The sequence below is a fragment of the Vigna unguiculata genome, chromosome 7 (genome assembly GCF_004118075.2).
Source record: "Vigna unguiculata cultivar IT97K-499-35 chromosome 7, ASM411807v1, whole genome shotgun sequence".
Lineage (NCBI taxonomy): Eukaryota > Viridiplantae > Streptophyta > Magnoliopsida > Fabales > Fabaceae > Vigna > Vigna unguiculata.
Window position 1 is genome coordinate 9,335,681 of NC_040285.1, and position 22,305 is coordinate 9,357,985.

At 28.7% G+C, this 22,305-nt stretch overlaps 2 protein-coding genes and 1 non-coding gene across 3 annotated transcripts; all 3 read left to right on the forward strand.

Moving 5' to 3' along the window:
- The first annotated feature begins 6,257 nt into the window (after positions 1–6,257).
- On the forward strand, positions 6,258–6,339 carry TRNAS-UGA. The gene has a single exon. It is a non-coding gene; the product is annotated as a tRNA-Ser (tRNA).
- A 3,995-nt stretch (positions 6,340–10,334) lies between these two features.
- LOC114192726 (auxin-induced protein X15-like) lies at positions 10,335–10,940 on the forward strand. The gene has a single exon (XM_028082523.1). The coding sequence runs from the start codon at positions 10,468–10,470 to the stop codon at positions 10,789–10,791; it is 324 nt and encodes a 107-aa protein (XP_027938324.1). The 5' UTR covers positions 10,335–10,467; the 3' UTR covers positions 10,792–10,940.
- An 8,535-nt stretch (positions 10,941–19,475) lies between these two features.
- Positions 19,476–19,859, forward strand: LOC114191134 (auxin-responsive protein SAUR72-like). The gene has a single exon (XM_028080319.1). It carries the CDS (start codon positions 19,476–19,478, stop codon positions 19,857–19,859), a length of 384 nt encoding a protein of 127 aa, XP_027936120.1.
- Positions 19,860–22,305: the final 2,446 nt, after the last annotated feature.

Below are 22,305 nucleotides of genomic sequence, written 5' to 3' on the forward strand. Positions count from 1 at the left end.
AGTAAAGGTTAACTCCCCGAGTCAAGGGCAACTATCTTCTGGCCTTAGTACTTTTATTTCACCGCAGGTCAAGAGAATGCTTCATCCTTCTTTCGGTAAGAACACTAAAATTTTTATCGTAACAATATGTAATAAATATTTTTATATGTATTAACATATCTAATTATTTTTATTAGATATTTTAATATGTATGCTTTGTCATTGCATCCAATACTTCTTGATGGAAAGTTGGTAGGAAACAATTTTTTGGATTGGTAACAAAATCTGAGAATTGTTCTCATGCAAAAGAAAGACGGTGTTGATAAAAATGATGTTGAATATTTCTTCTATGAGAAAGAACATTGGAAAACGAATTGCCATAAATATGTTGATTTGTTGAAAGAAAAGAAATAAGGTGAGACATTCATGAAAAGTGTTTTCATGATTTTATTAATTGTTATTGATCTTTCTCTATGGGTATTAGCTACTGGTAGTAGCTTTAACATATGCACTTTGTTGCAAGGAGTACAAGTAACTAGATGCAAATTTTCAAGTGGGAAGTGGAGCAAGTGTTGTTGCCAAAGCTATAAGAATAGTTTTCTTAATAATGCCGATCGACAAAGTGCAGTTTTAGAAGATTGTTTTTATGCCCATAATTTTGTTTCAACATTATTTCAATTTGATGGATAATCTAGGTTTTGATATTGTTTTTTAACAAAAGTGTTTGCTCGATTTATAATAATAGTTATAATGATTATTTATATGTGACTGGACATATCCAACACAACATTTATCTCTTACCTCATGTGAATTATAAACCTATTATACATGTTTCTAGTCTTTAACGAGAAAGATAAGTAAATAAAACATATCTTTAACATTGTAGACTCAGTCATGTTAGAGAGAAAAGAATTAACAAGTTACACAAAGAAAGGTTATTTTGACCATTATGATTATGAATCATATATAACTTATGAATCTTGTCTCAAAAGCAAAATGAACCATTTATATATATCCAGCGGCTTCCGATTCAAAGAGATGAATGCATGATGATAAACTTAAGAGAGAAGGCAGAAGGTTCTTAAAAAATGTTTATAAAGAGATTGAGTGTTTTCAATGTAATGGGATTCTTTTATGAAATTTATATTTATGTGTAAACTTTTAAATTAAATAATAGGATCTCATTATCTAAAAATATTGTTACTCTTAAAATTACATTTTCTAGGTTCTCTCAACCATTAGAGCAGGGAAGGGTGTGTAGCGAAAAAATTTTATGAAACTAAATACTGAGATAATTATATATATATATATATATATATATATATATATATATAAAGTCTTTTACGTTACCTAATAAACTATGAATATTTTATTTAAACAAGAAAAGGGACTAGTGGTTGATCTTAATCAAAAAATTTGAATGGGCTAAAATAATATACTCAAATTTTATATATTTAATTATTATTACTAATATAACAAATATATATATATATATATATATATATATAATTTAATATTGAAATCCTTGTATGTTTTTCTTAAAAAAATTATAGTTTTGAAATTGTATTTGATATGAAACTCATTTTAAATAAGTTTTTTTTTTTTAAATTTCATCTCTTTTCTTGGATATTTCATATTTGAGAATGTTTTCTTATACTAAGTTCCAAAAAATTAATATGAAACATTTCGTCTATAATTCAAAAGAATTAATATGAAACTTTCCACTTATAATTCTTTGAATCTTAATAAACAGTTTTCTAATTCAACAATTGAATTCCTAGTATCATGCTTAAAGATAGGTTAAGAAGGAAATTTATATTATTTTCATCTTCAAAGATATCTTCCTTTTTATCACTTCCAAAAAAATGAATCTATTATTTTATTTTTCATCCATATACTTATCTAAAAAAATTAAGGTTTAATTACTCTGATGATACCCACTTTGGTATAGGTATGTCAATCTAGTACCCACTTTTAAAAAAGTGTCAATTACATCCTAACTTTTGAAAAAGCGCTTCAAGACAGAGTTGACTAATGCTGTTAGTCAACGTGTCTCGTGTCAGTTTATGATTTTTTTAATTTTTTTTAATTTTTTTTAATTTTTTTTAATTTTTTTAATTTTTCGAAAAAAAATAAAAAAAATGCCACGTGTAAGGTCCTTGTGTGTGACACGTGTCAGTGTCACTATCTGATGTTATTGTGTTGATTTCGATTTAGTCCTTATATATGTCTTTTTGTTTCAATTTAGTACCTACTTATGTATATCTGATTCAATTTTGTCCCAATTTTTTTAATAAGTAAAATATTTTTCTAATCCATTTTTTATAAGATTAAAACTAATTAAATATAAATATTTTGACAAAATTAAGTACTAAAATTTATATTGTTTCTCTCAATTTCAGACCAAATTTATTATTTGTATAAATATTTTACTAATATTTTTTATTAAAAATGACTTTAACATACTACTTTATTAATTATTTTTTTATTAAGTACTCATTTTTTGTTAATTTTTATTTTCGAAATAGAACAATATTGTCTCTTACTAATTTTAAACCAAAATTTCTATTTGTCTTAATGTTATACTATATTTTTTTATTAAAAATGACTTAATAAAATGACTTTTACCACTAAATTTTAATATAAATATCAAATACTTAATTTTTGTAAAATTTTTATACTTAATTACTTTTAATTTTATAAAAAATGGATTTTAATTATTAAAAACAATTAGGTGAAGATTGAATCAGATACACATAAGTAGGTACTAAATTGAAACAAAAAGATATATATGGAGACTAAATTGAAATCAACACAATGATATCTGATAGTGACATTGACACGTGGCATTGTAATGCCACGTGACATTGACAATGTCACGTGTCACACAGGGACCTTACACGTGGCATTTTTATTTTTATTTTCAAAAAAATAAAAAATAAAATAAAAAATTAAAAAAAAATTAAAAAAAAATAAATAAAAATTAAAAAAAAAACACAGACTGACACGTGACACATTGACTAACAACGTTAGTCAACTCTGTCTGAAAGGGACCTAATTGAAGCACTTTTTTAAAAGTTGAGATGCAATTGACACTTTTTAAAAGCGAGTACCAGATTGACACACCTGTACCAAAGTGGGTATCATCCGAGTAATTAAACCAAAAATTTAATACTAAAATATAATTTATCAAAATTTAATAAAAAATTGAGAGACATAATAAAAAAAATGATAATCATGTCTCATTTAAGAAATGGTTATGAAAAAACATATAGTACATAACTTTTCTTTTTATATTCATAAAAAAATAAATATACAAAAAACTCATAAGATAAAAAAAACTAAATATCAAACTAATATTTTCTTATCAAGAGAAAGGAGATAGTTATCTTTTTTATCTTAAAGAGAACAGATGAGAACAAAGCGAGAAAATGAATTTATATCTAACTTTCTATTTCTTTCTTAAAATAAAAATAAAAAGAAGAGATGCAAAAGTAATAAATGAATACAATATGTGAGAAACTTAAAAAGAAAGAGAACACAAATAAATATGTCAATAAATTTTTTATTCTTTATTATGTTTAATATTTTATTTTACTATTTATTAATATTAAATATTATATTTTATAAAAAATAAAAATCAATCTAAAAAATTTTTAAAAAATATTTTTAAAATAGTTTTAAAAAAAATTAAAAAATCTTGGGGAGGCCATGACCCCTGCGAACCTTCTAAGATATGCTACTGAAAGGGACAAATATATACATACACATCTCATCTCTATACCTAATTAAAAAAATTAGATATTATTCATACTTATACCCAAGGGAACTTAATGTTAAAAATGAAAAATACTAATTAAAAAGATGATTACAAATTTAGAAAATTTGTAAATTTGTTTTTATAAGAAAATCTCAAAACTTAAAATGTTATAGTTTTCTTATTTAGAATGTTTGCAATTTTAAGATCTTGGTCTAATTATTTTAATGTTTTTCTTATCTTAAACGGAATAGTTAATGGAAAATGTTGGTTAATTATCATTATTGTTATTTTTGAAGATTAATAATATTGATTGCTTAATTTAAATATTTTTTAATAATTATTTTTCATTAGTCATTACTAAAAATAAATTTTATTTATATATGAAATTATAAATGCTAGTAGATAATTGTGAATAGTCTAATTTAAAATTACATGTAAAAATTAATGTATTTCATTTAAGAATTTATTGTAATAGTGATTGTTATAAATGTTATACGTAAAGAAGAATGATGACATATACGTACAATAAAGTGACGTCATTTTTAAATAAATTTGAAGTGTCACTTCATATAATTATGAATAGCATATGCTAAATGTGGTTTTATATTTTATGATGATAAGATTTATAATTATTTAAAATAGTGTCACATACACATGTATAATAAATATAAGGGTTGTAAATTATATTTATATATAAGTAGTGAAAATACATGTATCAACATTTAATTTTTTATTATAATTAATTAATTAAATTTTAAAAAATAATTATAAAATTTAAAAGATAAAATAAAAAATTAAAATTAATAAAATAAAATTGATAAAAAAATATGAATATAAGAAAATAATTATGAAGTGATTATAAAATTAATCTATTTTATTAATAGGTATGATAAAAAAATTTTAAATAAAATATCATTTTAAAGACATTTTTCTATAGTGACCAGCATACCACAAAATAAAATTATCTTTATTTGAATAAAATTACGTAGCGGTGGCAAAACTAGTCGACTAGTTTGTTATTAATTCATTAAATCCGGTCGTACAAACTCATAAACAAAAATAGGCCACTTGTGATATCTCGTCACCTTTTATTTAATATTTTAAAGTTTTTTAATTTTTAATTTTTAAAATTTTTATATATTCATATAAATGAACATTAAAAATATATTTAATTATATAAAATATTTTTTGAACTTTTAATTGATCAATTAATATTTTAATTAGATAAATTAAAATAATTATTGTATTTACATATTAAATTACTATATTATAACTAATTATTAAAATTTAATTTGTAAGTATTAATAATTTAAATTATGATATATATATATATATACCTTTCAAAATATAATATAAAAAAGTTAATTTTTAATTAATTTTGATTTTGATTTTTAATTTAAAATAGAAATTATGCCACCGCCTAGATCGAATTGATCCAGATTTTAGTCCATCAAATTACAGGTTAGATGAGTCGAGACAAAACAATTTTTTATATTATATTTTGATTTTGATTTTTAATTTAAAATAGAAATTATGCCACCGACTAGATCGAACTGATCCAGATTTTAGTCCATCAAATTACAGGCTAGATGAGTCGAGACAAAACAAATAGATTAGTTGAAATTTTCAACCTAATCCGTCTTATTTTGAATGGATTGACAGTCTGTCTGAAAGATTTAGACTATTTTACTGTCTTACAATTATGTCATCAATCCTTAATTTCTTCTATTAATTAATTTCCTAAAGTAAAAGAACTTAAATCTCGTGACTTTACTACCAATTCTTTGAATTAAATCTCTTAACTTTCCTACCAATTCTTTGAATTAACGTTGTCAAGACTGCACTAAGAAATGAGTTTAAAAAAATATCATTCCTCTTCAATTTATTCATTGATTAAATTGAATAATTATGATGGTGTGATTATGGGATCATACAAAAGCAAACATTAGTTGACACTAAAACTGTTATTAAATAGCAATAATAGTTGAATTAGCTCGCATGCCATGCATAGCAGCAGGAGAAACGAGGAAGCAATTCTGCTTTGAATTCTGTAATTACTAATTAATAACTAACTCTGTGTAAACATTAAACTTTTGTTTTTATGCTGCTACCATCAAACCAAACAAAATTGCTGTAATATATTTGAAAAAAATATTATATGAGAGATATTTTAATACTTTTACTACTAAATCAGGTCGATCACCTCTAATTTTTATATGACTATTTTAATTATTCATAAAAGTGTATTAACACACACACCAAAAGTGTAACAATTGTAGACCTAAAATATATGAAGTTGCTCGTGAGCCTTGATGCATATAAAATTGAGTCATAACCAACGTGCTTTCATCATTGTCAATAGAAAGTCAATACTTTCTATTATCAATTTAATTAATTTTCAAGTGGCAGCATCAAATATAATGATACTACTTCAATAATCAATAATATATTAGTTAGGTAATAATAATGCTAATTTTACACGTAAGAATAACTTTTAACAGTGTTTATTTAACAAAACGTCGATATGTCCGAGTGGTTAAGGAGATAGACTTGAAATCTATTGGGCTTCGCCCGCGCAGGTTCGAACCCTGCTGTCGACGTTTTTTTACCTTTTTCTAACAGAAATAGCACACTTGCAGATAATTAAATTTTATTATATTTGAATTCTCATGCTTTCTACACTTATAATTGGAATTTTTTTTACGGATAATCAAATAATTGTGTGTACTTTTAAACATAAGATTGTTTTGAATATTTTTTTTTAAAATATTAATTTACATGCATGCATACTTAGAATTAGATCTTAAAACCATTTAAACCCTAACAACTTCGATGGTTTTTTTCTCAAAACATAATCTTTGTTATTACTATTGATCATAAATATTTTCTATTGTAATATTTTTATTTTCAAAAAATGTATAATAACAAATTTAATTTTGTTCTTACTCGAATCTTGAGGTAGATGTTTTGATAGGTGAATGGTCGTAGACCAGTTTCAAGCATTTCACATGATGATTTTACTGAAGGGAAATTTGTCTGCAGAAAATTCTTCAATTGATTAATGAGATATCAATTTTATATCCTTATCAAAACAAAGACCAAAGACCTTTTAATAAGATACTGAATCCTTAGGTCCATCAAAGACCATTAATTGAACAATCCAACTCATCACAAACCGTTTATGAAAAATCTAATATATACAATATAGTTAATCATATGTATTATCCATACATTAATAATAATTGTACAATATAATTAAGACTTAGATATAATTTATTGATTAATTTTAATTCATAATAATAAAATGAAGAACAATAATTTTATATAATAAAATTATATAAAATAAAACACAACCTTCGGACACAAGGAAACAACCACCCATACGTTTGTATGGTGCTTTATGTCCTAAACAAATGTATAATTCTTTTTAGCAATTAAAAGTACAAATAATTATAAATATAAAAAAGAGTTTGTTGTAGCCTCAGTGGAAAGGCAAAGCTCTAACTATTATGCCCATCGCTTGTATTGTTGGAGTCCCATTGAAAAGAGTTAAACCATAGTCTAAATTTCCCTCATGATTATTTAGCAACTTCTGAATCTTAAGCTACAATATAAAATTTTGTCCCAATGAACATTGAATTTATAATCAACCTCGCCATGGTACATAATAAGCATCAAACATATTTTAAGCTTTTGATATAGAAAATGCTTCATCTATTAAAAAAAATATTTGTAACCTTAACCACGATGAGACTCATTAAACTATTCTTTAACAATTATAATTTGTTAGTTGAAGCCTCAAATGCGTTAAACTCATGTAAATGCAATACATCATAGCATTAGCAATGATACTATCAAAAGCCACAACGTGAGGATGTGAAAAGATGAAAGCAAACCCATGAACAGTCAGCACTATTGTGCAGACATTAAACAGGTGACGTTGAAGGCCTTTTTTGTGTTAGTGTGCATTACTAAGTTAGCACTAACGATTATACAAGGAGCTTTAGCTATGCTATAAGTATCTACTATCAACTATATTTTGGGATTGCAAACGAAATAACTATTACATATAGAGAGAAGAATTAAATGATTTTAAACAAAGGAAGTTTTTAAGAAAGAGGTAAAAGAACAGAGTTACTATTACTTGGATTCAACATAATTGAATGTAAATCTTAAGCTAAGAATTCAATAAATTACCTTAGCAAGACACAAATAATAATAAAAAAAAAGGTTAGGAGGTGAGTACCAATTAAGGAGAAGGCATTAGACATCATTTGCCAAAACCATTCCACCTATAGAAAATTGTCCAACACTCATGTCGGTAAAAGTTTTGGATAATTGTATACATGTATACAAGTATGTATACAATGATACTATGTGTTTTTTAGATGTGTTGGGATAATACATATATAAATAGGGTTTCCCTGCTAATTTTGCTAATTTTGTAATTAAGATATACTGATTACGATAATAATCATTTACTTGTAATTAAGATAAACTGTCGAGATATTATTAATTAATACATGATCTTAACTAATGAAAGAGAGTTTTAAGAGATGTTTAATAACTCTTTTGGACTCCTGTATCCATTGGACCAATCATGTCTAATTGGACTGGACATGCACCAATTTCAAATTATATTAAAAAATCATATTTTATTTTATTCCTTCTTTTAAAAGAGTTAAAATTTAAACTCAACATTTTTAATTAATTATTTTAAATTAATTTTATATAATTTTAACTTTTTTTTTATTTATTTTCCTTCTCCTTTTAGAAAAACAAAAAAGGAAGTCCTTTTGAAGAAATAATGTTTCAATATATCTATTTAGGAAAATAATGTTTCAACTGGATTATTTAAACACAAACTTCTTTAAAAAATTTAGTTTGGTAAAAAAATCGAACAACTTTACCAGAGTGATGACAGTTACATTTTTAGATTACAACTCTATTACTACAACACTATTTACGTGTTACTAAGTTGAATATTATTCATATAAAATGCAAAAAACTATACTTTTTAAACGACTTTTGGAGAATGAAAAAGTACTTATAGGAATTAATTTTTTTGAGAGCCTTTACAATACGAGGAACATTTTATAAATCCAAAATGTGGTTTAGTTGTATTTTAAAATTACAAATTTCAATTAAGAAATCGTATTTTAAAGCATGAATTCGCTTTTAAAGTTTAGTTTAAATATAATTTCAATTCCTCAAAATTTAGGGTAATTTTAATTTTGATTTACTAATAAAAAAATTTATATTTTTTTTTCAATTTTATTTTAAATTTTGTTTTAAGAAATATTATAAAAAATAATTTAGAAGAAATTTTTACTAATTGCTTTGTAAATTATTTTATACAAAATATTTTTCACAGAAAATCTTATTAAAAGTACTTATAAATATTATAATTTTGTAAGAAATTATAAATAAAAAATTACATGTCAATTAAAATTTTAAGAAAAAAAATATAAAAATAAGTTTTTTAACAAAATTTTATAATAAATTTACAAGAAAAATATCGTCAGATATGAAAAATTTTAGTTATGATCGTTCAAGTTTAATCCATTGAAATTAAAATCATACGGCTTTCGTGTGTAAATAAAAAAATTGAAAAATTAATTATTCTTTAAAAGTATTATTTTAGTCACTCAAAATTAATATTCAAAATTAAAATCATATTTTACTAAATTTGAAAGACTAAAACAATTTTCCTCTTTTCTTTTTAATTTGAATCACTAGAAAGAAATTTATCACACATTTTTTTCACTGAAAACAAAATTAATTAAACCTCTGTAATTTTCTTAAAAATAATATCAAATTTTTATTTTAAGACACATATATTTTAAAATCCACCTTCAGTTAATTGTCTCAGTTAAAGCAATGTTTTTTTAAGTTATGATTTTATATTTATAAAAATGTCGATTTAAAATTCTATTATTTTTAAAATATGATTTATTCATATCCATTATATATATATATATATATATATATATATATATATATATATATATATATATATATATATATTTCAACGTTCATTCATATGAAGTTAGAAGCTCCCAAAAGCAAATGGTTCTCCACACGACACTTCTAAACATTAGTCTCTTGAACCTTAACCTTTAGTCCAGCCAAGTTCAATATCACATACACATACACATACTTTTCTCTTCTGCTACCTCAAACTCTAAATCAATTTCACAATTCAACCCCTAAGCCAAAAAACACTCACAATTTTGCATCAAGACTTTGTGTTTGTTTTGATTTCTTCCAGCAGCAACAAACCAAACTAATTATTGCATTAAAACCCGCTTTTAAAATACACTCTGCAATCAATATCAATGATTCTGAGGTGTTTACACTAACATGCATATGAATGTTCTTCCGCAATTTCTCAGAATACCTATTTAAGTTTCTGGGTCTTCAGATAGAAACATTAATTATAGTCTAAAAAAACCAAATTCTTGGATTATGGTAATTGAAGATGTGCATTATAAGAATAAGAGAAACACGGGGACAACGAATTCCAGCTAGGCCCTCCCTGAAAGATAAGAGGATCCAGCAAATAATAGAAAATTGGCAATAAATGCAGTGCATGAAAACACGTCATCCACTGTTTGCAAGAAATTCCGCGTTTGCTCGATAGCATAAATAGAGAAATTGTGAAGACAACAGCAAGCACTGAAACTTGTAACTGTTTCATATCAGAAGAAAACAAAGTCCGATCGAAGATGCTAAGGTATTTTGTTGGGAGGATTCAAAAGGGTCTTTCAGTGTTTGTGGGTAGAAGGCCTGCATTTAGCTATTTCAGTGAAGATGGTGACCCAAATGAGGCACCAGGTGGTGATGTTATGGAAGGTTATTTTGCTGTTCTTGCAATGAAGGGTAAGGAAAGAAAAAGGTTCATTGTTGGGTTAGATTATTTGTCTGATCCTGCGTTCTTGGGACTGTTGGATAGAGCTCAAGAAGAGTATGGTTTCCGACACCAGGGAGCTCTTGCACTCCCTTGTCGGCCTCAGGAGTTGCAGAAGATTCTAGATGCTCCAAAACCATAGCCACACTTCCCATTGTATAGAACAAATGTTAGGAAACAAAGTCTAATTACTTGTTACTTTTCTGTGTCGGCAATAATCCAAGTGCTTCTCTTATTAATTAACTCCCTAAAACAAAAGTTAAATATGATTTTACTTGATTGTACTTGAAATTGAAATTTGTTGTAATTTTAAAATTTTATAGGTTTTAATTTTTAATTTTTTTTAAAAATAAATGAATATAGTCTTCTTAAATTAACAATATTAACTATTTGTACTTATTAAGCTATACTTTAAGTTGATATCTGAACTTTAACTTGTCATAGAAATAATTTAAATATTATCTTAAAACTTATCAACACACTAAAAAATGAATTTAATACAATAGAGTAAAAGGATTATATTAATTCATTTATTATGTCTGAAGATTAATCTGTATCAGAATCTAGGATAAAGACAAAGTCTAATTTCGCATAAAAATTTATGATAAAAATTATATTTAACAAAAAAAACATAATTGTGTTTCTCCAAACATTCGTGTTCTTTCAATGAAAAAAAAGTAAATTACAACTATTGTTTTATTCTGGGTAGCTTTAAAACTTTTTATTTTTCTTTTTTACAAGTCAAATTTTCTGCTTCGAATACCATAAATTCCCAAAGTCGTCAATAGTTTAAGAGGTAAAAAGAAACATGAAAGAGATAAAGATTGACGCATCCAAAACATTTGATATTATCACATCCAGGATTTCTCTTGTAGATAGTTTAAATTAATATTCCAAGTTAGTATTACTTTAGGGTTAAAAGACAAAAAACTGTGTAGAGCAGTTGTCAGAGAGATTATATCCTGTAAGTGTTGTGAGTGTAAGTGTGAAAGAAAAAAAAATGTCATATTAGATGAAAATGGAAAGATTGAGTAGCATTTTTCTTTTTCTAGCAGACTAAATGTATTAAAAGAAAAAAAAGTAACCAGAGAACAGAAGTTCAGATATAACTTTGTAGCACCATAGTTTCGGATTCTCTATGGGCTGAGCCAGGTTGTGAGTAAAGTGATTTTGCCCTTAGAAGATTTGAACTTCATACTTCATACTTCCATGAAAATTATTATTACTCGTGAACTTTGCAGTTCAAAGTCAAGCAATTTCCAAGGCCAATTGTTTCGTTATTCTGTCATGCTGCTGCTGAGAAGAGTCATAACTTACTAATATATTTTTGGCAATATCCAAGTATCAATTCTTAATGTGAATTAGGTTGTTGTATCTCTCTAATAAATTCTTTCTCGATAGACCATAAAATATGTTAAGGGTTGAAAGAAAAAAGGTTGTACTTCAGCTTCATAAGCTTTAAAATACCACACACCAATTCTCCCAAATACGGAGAACCTCTAGCAAGACATGAATATAAAATTTCAACAAATCATGACCTAGTGGAGTCCAAAAAGTCCTGATTCATCCGTTTTTTATCATTTTGGATAGTTTGTGTTCTTACGAATTGAGGCAAATTTAAACAAATGAATATGTGGGGACAATTCTGTACCCTTACCAGGATGAACTTCAAACTACCATAAATATCTTCGGGGTAACAATAAAAAAGAAAAATCAAAATATGCTGTGAAAATAATTCTCCAAACATGTAAGAATCTATGAAAAACAATAACATAAAGAAAATGATAATAAATATCACAAAAGAGAACACCAATATTTATACGTGGCTCAGAAGTAAAAATCTATCGTTACAAGCCAATAAATCAAGTTCTTCTAAGATTAAATATGTGTATAAGAGAGTCAAATCAAAAAGCACAAAGAAGTGCATATAACTAGCTAATACATTAAAGGAATAATGCTCTCAAATATGAAGAACAAAAAAAAAAAAGAGAAGCTTAAATCATAAATCTTAGACCTCCAATTGTCGATCCCTACAGTCAAAACGAAGGATCCTATGCCACGAACCTGTTCTCAAAATGTTATCACGATCCAATGGTGAATAAAGTGAGAATCTTAATTTTACTAAGGCAACTCGGTGCCAACAAATTTTTTCTCTCTTTTCTCTCTTTCAAGTGTTGTGAAAAATAAACCTCTCTCTTGATCTAAAATGTCCCTCTCCACTTAATTTAAATAGTGAGACAAAATGAGTTTGACTAGGTTGGACTTTTTAGACACACAGTTGGAAACCCAACCCAACAAAATAGTCACCCACTTGCATTGACATGAAATAAAGGCGAATTACTAGATGTGTTTAAGAGATTATATAAAATATTCTAGCTAACTAAAATTGGTCCTATACAAGATTATAGATAACTATCACTCAACATTCATTGAAGGAAGTTAGAAGGAATAAAAGTTGTACAGTGGTTAAGGTGGATTGTCAGAAAGCGTATGATTCAGTCAAATGAGAGTTCCTATTGTACATGATGAAAATATTGGGGTTTTGTAAATCAATAGATTAAATGAAAAAAGAGATTTCTAGAAAAATGTACTGAGTAAGATTATGAAAGACTGTCAAGGTGGAAAGAGAAGTTTCTATCCCTTAATATGGGGAGAATATGCCTTATAAAATTAGTCATCACATATCTACCTCTATACCACCTTTCCATGTAAGGCATCAACAATTGGAAACCTTGAAAATGAGAGGATTCAGAGGAACTTTCTATGTGGTTGGGGTCATGAGGGTAGGAAAGTAGTGTTTTAAATGGGCAAACATATGCAAAGCAAAACAAGAGGGCGGACTTGGAGTGAAACTAAGCTATTTAATAATGCTCTATTAGCAAAGTGGAAATTGAGGCTTGGTACTAAAAGACAATGCATATGGAAGGACATCTTATAATCAAAATATCGGTTTTGGAGGAACTTAAATGAAAGAAATAGTACCAAGTTTGAATCCTAGTTGGGGAGGTAAGGAAGGTAGTTGGTTTGATGAGAATAGGACTTGGAGGAAAAGTTCAAGATAGAATAAGGTTCCAAGAAGACACATGGTGTGGGGAACATCTTTTATGTTTAGATTCCCCGACAATATGTTAAGTATCAAGAATTAGGAAAATCAGGATGATAATCTGTACTTGTATTATGATGATGGAATTGTTACAAAGGCTAAGAAGAAAACTATAGCTTTATTAGTGAAAAGTTCATACTTATGATCTCATTTAATGTTTAATTCTAGGTATTTAATTGAATTTTTGTACTTAAAAGAATGTCTTAATTGGCAATTCTAATAATTGGGTTTATTGAACTTGTACGATAAAAATGTCTTAAAAAGCGATTTTAGTTGCATAAAATATTCTTGGATATTCTAACGTTTGTTGATGCAACAAAAGTTAAATTTGGTTCATTAAATGTGTGAAATTGAATGGTTCAAAGTTACAAAATCAAGCCACCACTTTCAAATCTGGCCAACCATATGCTACCACGTGTCAACCTCTCAATGGATAGTCAAAGATGGTCAAAACCTGGTCAAAGTCTGGTCAAAATATTCAATGTGAACTTTGGGCAAATTCTGGTCAAAGCTGGTAAAATGGTCAAACTACAAGGGATAAATTGTATATTATGAAAATCCATTTGTGTATCTTGGTATGCCAATTAGAGGAAACCTAAGGAATAAGAAATTTTGGCAACTTATGGTTGAAAAATTCAGAAGTAGGCTCACTAGTTGGAAAGGAAAATTAATATCAATTGCTGGAAGGGTTTGCCTCATAAAATCATTAATCTTCGCTCTTCCCCTATACTATCTATCCTTTTTTAAAATGCCAAGAAATGTGATTAAGGAACTAGTTAGAATACAAATAAACTTTCTTTGGGGATGGGGATCTGAAGGTAGGAAAACAACATGGGTAAGTTGGGACAATATATGTAAGTCAAAGGAGGCTAGAGGTTTAGCAATAAGAGATTGGCAATTTTAATATAGTGTTTCTTGCCAAATGGAAATGGAGATTGGGAATGGAGGACCATGGTGTATGGAAACAGATTCTAGACTCAAAATATGGATCATGGAGGATGCTCAATGAACCTAAAACATGCACAGTTGCTTCAAGGTGTTGGAAAGACATTCATAAGGTGTGTGGGAATATTGAGAGTGGAAAATGGTTTGATAATTGTATAGAGTGGGTGGCAGGAGACGAGAAAAGAGTAAAATTTTGGGAAGATAAGTGAATAGGGGAAGAAACACTTTGCTGTAAGTTCCCTAGACTGTACCTGATATCAGAATGTAAAGGAAAAGTTTTGGAGGAGGTTGGACATTAGCAAGCGAATATATGGGTTTGAGACTTAACTTGGAGGAGACAGAGACTTGTGTGAGAGACAACTATAGAGGAACAACTTCTTCTACTATTAAATGGCCAAAGTCTAACCAAAGGAAACCCAGATACCTAGAAGTGGGTAGTGGATGGGAAAGGTGTGTTTTCAATTTGATATGCTTATAATAAGCTACAAGGAACCTTTGAAGGGGGGGGGGGGGTGAGAATAATGTGTTTGAAACCTTGTGGAAAACAAGGGTTACCTTGAAGGCACAAGTGCTAGGGTGGAGGTTGCTTTTGGATAAGCTTTCGACAAAGGCAAAACTAATAGTGAAGGGGATTCCCTTACAACATAGCCTTTGTGAGTTTTGTATAGAATGTGAAGAGACAACAAAACATCTATTTTTCTCATGTAGTGTTTCCCAAAAGGTATGGAATATGTGCTAGCAAAACATCTATTTTTCTCATGTAGTGTTTCTCAAAAGGTGTGGAATATGTGCTATAAGTGGATGGGATTAAGTATAGTATCCCATATTAAGGTGAGGAATAACTTCCAACACTTCTGCCTTTTGAACCTACATAGGTGGCAAAATAATGTATGGGATGGTATGTGGTTAGCAATTATAGGGGAAATTTGGAAACATAGGAATGAGGTAATAGTCAAACGAAGTAAAGTAGAACCTATTGAGGTTTTTGGTCTTGCCCAGGTTATGGCCTAGGTATGGATGAAACACAAAATCCCAAGTGTAAAATTCTTATATAGTGATTGGTGCTTTTCCCTGTATACTTGCTTAAAATCTCTTAGATAAAGTAACTGTTATGTGTTCAAGTGTGCTAGGTAATCAAATAAAGGATCTGTTCAAGTGTGCTAGGTAATCAAATAAAGGATCTTTCGAGGAAGGAACCCAGTTATTGCAAAGCTTAATAATATCATATGGTCGAAGTGCATATAGGGATTATATGAAGGAGACACCTCTGCCTATGAATTGAAGGACTTATTGAATAATTGAGTAAAGGATGAGGATTACCTAATTGTGAATATAATGTAATTAACAGGTTTGCTTGGTAACACATAGACATGTCAAAGTGAGCCAACTCGGCTCACACGGGTTGGCTCACCACGAGTCGGGTTGAAAATGAGTGAACCCAACCCGACTCACTTTATGGTGAGCTAGAAATTTTGTAACCCGGTTCAACCCACCACGGATTGGTGGGTTAGGTGGGTTGGTGAGCCAACCCACCTAAAAAAAATATTTATTTATTTATTTTTTAGTATTCAAATATTTAAATAAATTTTTAAGTAACCCATGAGATGACAATCATACTAAAATCAAGAACCAATGTTTTGATCATGCTCACCACCAATATATGAAGAATTATTTCCAAGAAAGTATCCATATAGTCTAAGAAAACATGGCTAATATTACAAATTTTCTATCATGCTATTCAACAAAATATAAATAAAAAACTATACATTTTTTTCATGCTAATTTAGAAAAAATTGTTTATAAATCGGTTACTTGAGTAATTTACTATAAATATTATAGTTAAAGATTAAAGTATCAACATATATAACTTGACAATCAAATTAATTAAACATTCAAACTATTCAAATATAATTAAGCAACATTCTAGCATTTAAAAATATGAAATTGTGAACAAATATAATAGGAGTAGTAAATAATTATAAAAAAATAAAAAAAAAATTTTAAAAAAATTGTTAAAAAATGTTGGTGGGTTAAGTGGGCCAACCCACCTTCAACTCAGCACGAATCTGTTTAACCAGTGAGTTAAGTGAGCCGGGTTGAGTTCAACCCACTTTTGAAAAAGTTGAATTTTTCTCAATTCAACCCGGCTCGAACCCGTGGTGAGCCGGGTTGGCTCACGGGTTGAAACCCATTTTGACATCTTTAGTAACAAAGGTGATTGACCAGATAAATTGTGTGTTCACACAGTGGCCATTGTTGTGTGGAGCAGTTGTACCCAAAATTTGAGTTGTTTTATACCACTGTGATGATTTTGTTGTATTTACCCGACTCTTTGGAGATTTTTTGTGTAGATGAAGCCAAGCTTGTGCTTCTACATGTACATGTGTACATTTTTTGTATATGAATTAGAATACCCCTTAATGTGTACATTTTTGTATATGGATTAGAATAACCTTAAATACTCTATTTAATTATATTAATTCTTTGCTGAAAAAAAAACAGTGGAATAACAAACATTATTTGGTAATATTTTTTTTCACTAATAAAAATTGCATCTGCTTCAACAACTTTTGGGACGGTAAGTTTAATCAATGATTTAAATAAATTGATTTGAATAAATTAAGCTAGTTAACTCAAGACTTTGTATATTTTGGACAATAAAATACAAGACTTTATCTTTTGTACATTTTTCTGTTTTACTTTTACCCCTTAGACAACCTATGCCTTTTCACATTATTTTTTCGTTTTCTCTCAATATCTTTCATTTATCTATCTCCTCAGTCTTTTAAGAAACGGAAAACAAGCATTATTCTGTATTCCACAGTGCATAAAAGACTAGTTTTGAAAAATTATTTCATCTAATAAGATGGAGTATATTCTTATGATGAAACCAGACAAATTTAATAGTTTTGAACGATTGTTTTTGGGTCAATGATTGAATAAGTTTAAACACAACCAAGAAAAGGAGAGGAGAGAGAGAAAACAAAGAGTGTCTAGATTCAAAATCAAACTCAAATAATTTTTGAAGAAGCCTTAGGATTTTCAAAGGGTGAGAGAGATTATGATAATTTTAAACATCTTAAAATCATTACATATCATTGACTTGCAAACAGTAACTGTTAAAGATCCAACAAATGGAAGAATTGAATGAGCCAAAGGTTGCATTAAATGAAATATGTGGAATGCCTCCCAGTCTTATCTTGCTTAGACACCCGATGGAGACATATTGCGCGTTCTTGCATCAAAATCCAATGCTAGTTCACTTTGTAACATTCCTGCAATAATTTGAAACATCAATCTAAATCGTGGTTGCAATTTATTGTGAAAATTTGTGAGAAAATAGTAGTTGATGCAACTCAAATTTCAGTTGGAAAATGATTTGAAGTAAGCAATGAATTCTTTATATTGTCACTGTAGTTGTGATGCAATTTAAAATCATGGTTTAAACTAAATCTAATGTTGAAATTCCATTATATAAATCAAGTTTTGAGTTATGTTTTTTGTTTGTGTGTTCCGATCCACTCAATAGTTAAATATTAAGATTTGAGTTCAAACATAGTTTAAATGTTTACTTCTCCTTTTATCTTTCGATACACTTTTTTAAAAATAAAACTTTAATAGAGTTTTACATTTCAAAATGGACAATACCTCGAAAACACGGTGGTCGTGTTATGGGTTGCACAATTGTTCCGTGACAGAGGCTAGGTGCGTCAAGTCACGATCTAAGAGTGGGATTCCTAATAGGACAATTGTTGAAGAAAAATTGTTGCAGGTAACATCAATTATCCCGTGACAGAGGCCAGATAAACCGGGTAACAATCGAATTGTGGCGCTGGGACTTGTGTTACATTTTTAAGTAAAAAAAGTTGTACCTTCACTAATGACTATAACTTTTAGTTTATTGACAAGGGTCTGATCCTAACCTATTGATCTTAATAATACTGCTGGGTGTCAGAACACTTTCATTAGCAAAATAAATATAATATAATCATATTATAAAATTTGAAAAGATAATATTTCAAATGCGATGATGGAACTCAATGATATAATCTTTTATGGGACTTAGGAGTTCGAAGATCGAAGAAATATATCATAATCGAGTGGAGACTCTAATGAAGATTCTCAAAATCCTTGATTGCAGAAGTATCATTCAAAGGTCATCCACATTCCGGACCCAGAAAATCGCTCATTGCAGTGATGTTGATGACGAAAATGAAACACCAATAGTGATGCCACTTGCCAGAAAGTGTTAAAAAGAGGGTAATATTTTGGGGGTACGTGGTAGGTATCATGAAAAGAGGCTCATTTATTTTCCATGGGTGATGTGCAAACATGTAAGTACATCTGAAAAGGATAGTTTCCAAATAAAAATCAAGAGAAGGGCACAAAAAAAAGATGGCAAGGCTTATAAGAAAAGAAATCATAGTGCCAGATTCAATTTACATGAATACATAGCACGGGTGATCCTCACGGAGACACCGCGTAAGAGATACACGCCAATTGTCTATATGTGAGTCCAGAAGGTTGAAAATGACCTTCAAAATGTTGCATTAAGTGTGCATGTTTCTGCACCAATAAGCAAAGGCTCCACAGTGGTACCTCTCAAGAGTTTTCATGCATTGTTTCTTCATCTTATCCTCATTTTCATCATTATAAATATCCACACTCCATAATCATGAAACTGCAACCTCATCTATAAAAGAATAAGCTTTTCCTAGCCCTTGATCATCAAGAGTTTAATTAATTAAGACAATATATTATATTACAAAGTTCATATGATGTTTTTGTCTTTCTTTGGGAAGATTCACGATGGTCTCTCAGAAGTGTTAGCACCAATAAGAAGATCACTAACACAGATGATCAAGGAAGATCCACTGAATAATGCATCAGCACAAGTGCCAGAAGACGTTTTGGAAGGACACTTTGTGGTTGTTGCTAACAAGGGTGAAGAAACCAAACGGTTTGTTGTGGAGTTGCACTATTTGAGTAACCCTTCATTTTTGGGACTGCTGGAGAGAGCAAGAGAAGAGTATGGTTTCAGGCAAAAGGGGGTTTTGGAAATTCCCTGCCACCCTCAAGAACTAGAGGAGATTCTAGAAGAAAGAAGAGATGAAAGTGTGGGAGATGGAAGCAAATTAACAGATTCAATTCAAATGAGTTGAATGTAGCACTATATCTCTTGCAATTGACACATGAAGTTGAACAAATTTGTAGAATTTACTTAAACGATTAGGTTCAAATTGCTAATGGCTCCATAAGCATAACTTCACTGCACCAAGCAATTGAGAATCAAACTTCTCTTTGATTTAGCTTGGTGCAACAGCTACAACCTTTTTTTTTTCTTTTGTTTCTCTCCATCCACATCATGTATATGTTTGATCAAAATTCTCTCTTTTCAGTTTCTTTCTATTTGGATTAATTGTGAGTTGGAGTAATTAACACTATTCTATAAAAAAAGTCACCAGATCAGGAAGGTTTTAATTAGTAAATATGAAAGAACTATTTAGGGTTCGTAAGTTCTATTCTTTGTGTTTGATTCATAGCAAAATATGATTTATAAAATGGAAAATAAAGCAAATTGAAGATCTAACAAAAGGGTCTCATAATTTTAGCTTCAAGAGATCACATGTGAAACTACAGCAGCAACAGTGGTGGCAGATGACATAAGCTAAGAAAAAAAGTTTCTGCATATTTCTTGAGACTACTAGGGAAAGCTACAGAAGAGTCTGACTTTAGACAGAGGAAAGCTCTTCTGCTTTCTCAGGACAGAAGAAAGTGAGAGATGAGAAACAGCAAAAATAAGTACTGAGATAGTGTAAAAGTAAGTCTATAAATAACCCCAATTTAGTGCAGTGGAGATTCTGAGTAGTCACTGCAATTGGCTACCATATGTTGTTCAATCAGTATCGGGCAATTCAGATTTTAATATCACCAAATCTGACCTCTCACTTGCAAGTAAATCTCAGCCATACGTGGGGTCTGAAGTCTTAATATTATATAGATATATATAAATTCCTATAGAACAACGATACTTTAATTCATTTTTTTACCCACTTTTAACTCACTATTTCAATCACCATTAGATCATCACATCACATCACATTATTTAAAAAAATCAAAATAGATAATCTAATGATGATTAAATGAATGGATTAAAAGTGGATTAAAAAATGTGGGTTAAACTATCTTTATCCATTCCTATATTATGATTGTTCTGATCAGTCTAATCATAAAATTATTGTTAATCACTATATCTTTGAGATATTGTCTGTTTTAAAATATGTACTTTGTTATTATTTTGTCTTTAAAAAAAAATATCGAAAACTAAAAAAAGAAAGAAATATTTAAATTGCCTTACATCTCGACTTTTAAATAATAAGACTATTAGATGTGGTAAGAACAAAAATAATTAATATATAAGTAATGATTTTACGAGCCAAACTTAAAAGACCATTTGTCATTGATATAGTTCTCCTTTTTTTAATTTTGTTATATTGAAGATAGAGTGATTTTATTTTTCAATTTTATGCCTTATATATATTTGGCTATATATGTTGTTTATGTCTTTTCTGAAGCATGGGAATGGGAAGTATACATATCAGTATCAATGTTAGACCTTATTCTATTCATTAATTCAAGTACTTTATGCAATATTTTCTTGTATCTCTGTTCACTGATTCACATAGTACTAAAAAAATATGCATAAATGGGCTCAAAGCTTTGCTATTCAGATATCAGTGAACAAATTAAGCAAAAAAGAAAATTACCCTAAAAGATAAATCATTCAGGAACAAATTGATGACAATAGCCTCAATATGCAGGTCTTATCCGAACTTATTCTTTTCTACTGTTTATTTATTATTGATTTCTTAAAATGGTTAAGGGAGGAGGATTTTTTTGTGTTTGCACCTTTCAAGAATCCATGCAGTTATGCATTATTGCACTCACTTGTCCCAGGCCCTATATGACCCTACTGCAAGCGTTTTGCTTCATTCACATTGCAATTCGCTGACATGATGAGATAATTATAAGTAAAAGACAATGCTAAAAATATCTTATTTTCGTACTTCCAATAATCTTACATTGGTTAAAGATCGAGAGTTGATAAAAACACTTTAAATACATCTTTCTTATGTATTCTAAAATGTTTTTTAAGGAAAAAAAATCATAATTGAACTAAGTTTTACACAGTGTACCTTTGTCTCAAACGACTTAAGATTCGAAGACATGTATTCCAATGAGTGAAGAATATGATAATTACAAGTCATGAAACGCATCTCATAGCAACGCTTTCTCTCCCTTTTGGGATTTTAACTGTTATCAGCAAATGCATAGTTTAAGATTTTGACTCAAAATAATGAGAAAGATACAATGTCTGGCAACACCCACTATCAAGTTGTTCAGCGTCTGCACTCAGAAAATTATGAATGCATTACGTTTTAGCTATAAATAGCCTTGCAGGCAGAGAACCCTAGCTTTGAATTCCGAGGGTTGCAAGTTGAGTATAGATACCTATTCTATAACGAAGAAGAACAAATTCTTCGCCATTTAAGGGAAGTGTACCTACCGGGTCCAATTTTGTTATTATTGTCCGGCACAAAATAGTCT

Excerpts from the sequence above, each read along its gene's own strand:
- LOC114191134 (XM_028080319.1), top strand. The coding sequence starts at position 19,476 with ATGTTTTTGTCTTTCTTTGGGAAGATTCACGATGGTCTCTCAGAAGTG.
- LOC114192726 (XM_028082523.1), top strand. The coding sequence starts at position 10,468 with ATGCTAAGGTATTTTGTTGGGAGGATTCAAAAGGGTCTTTCAGTGTTT.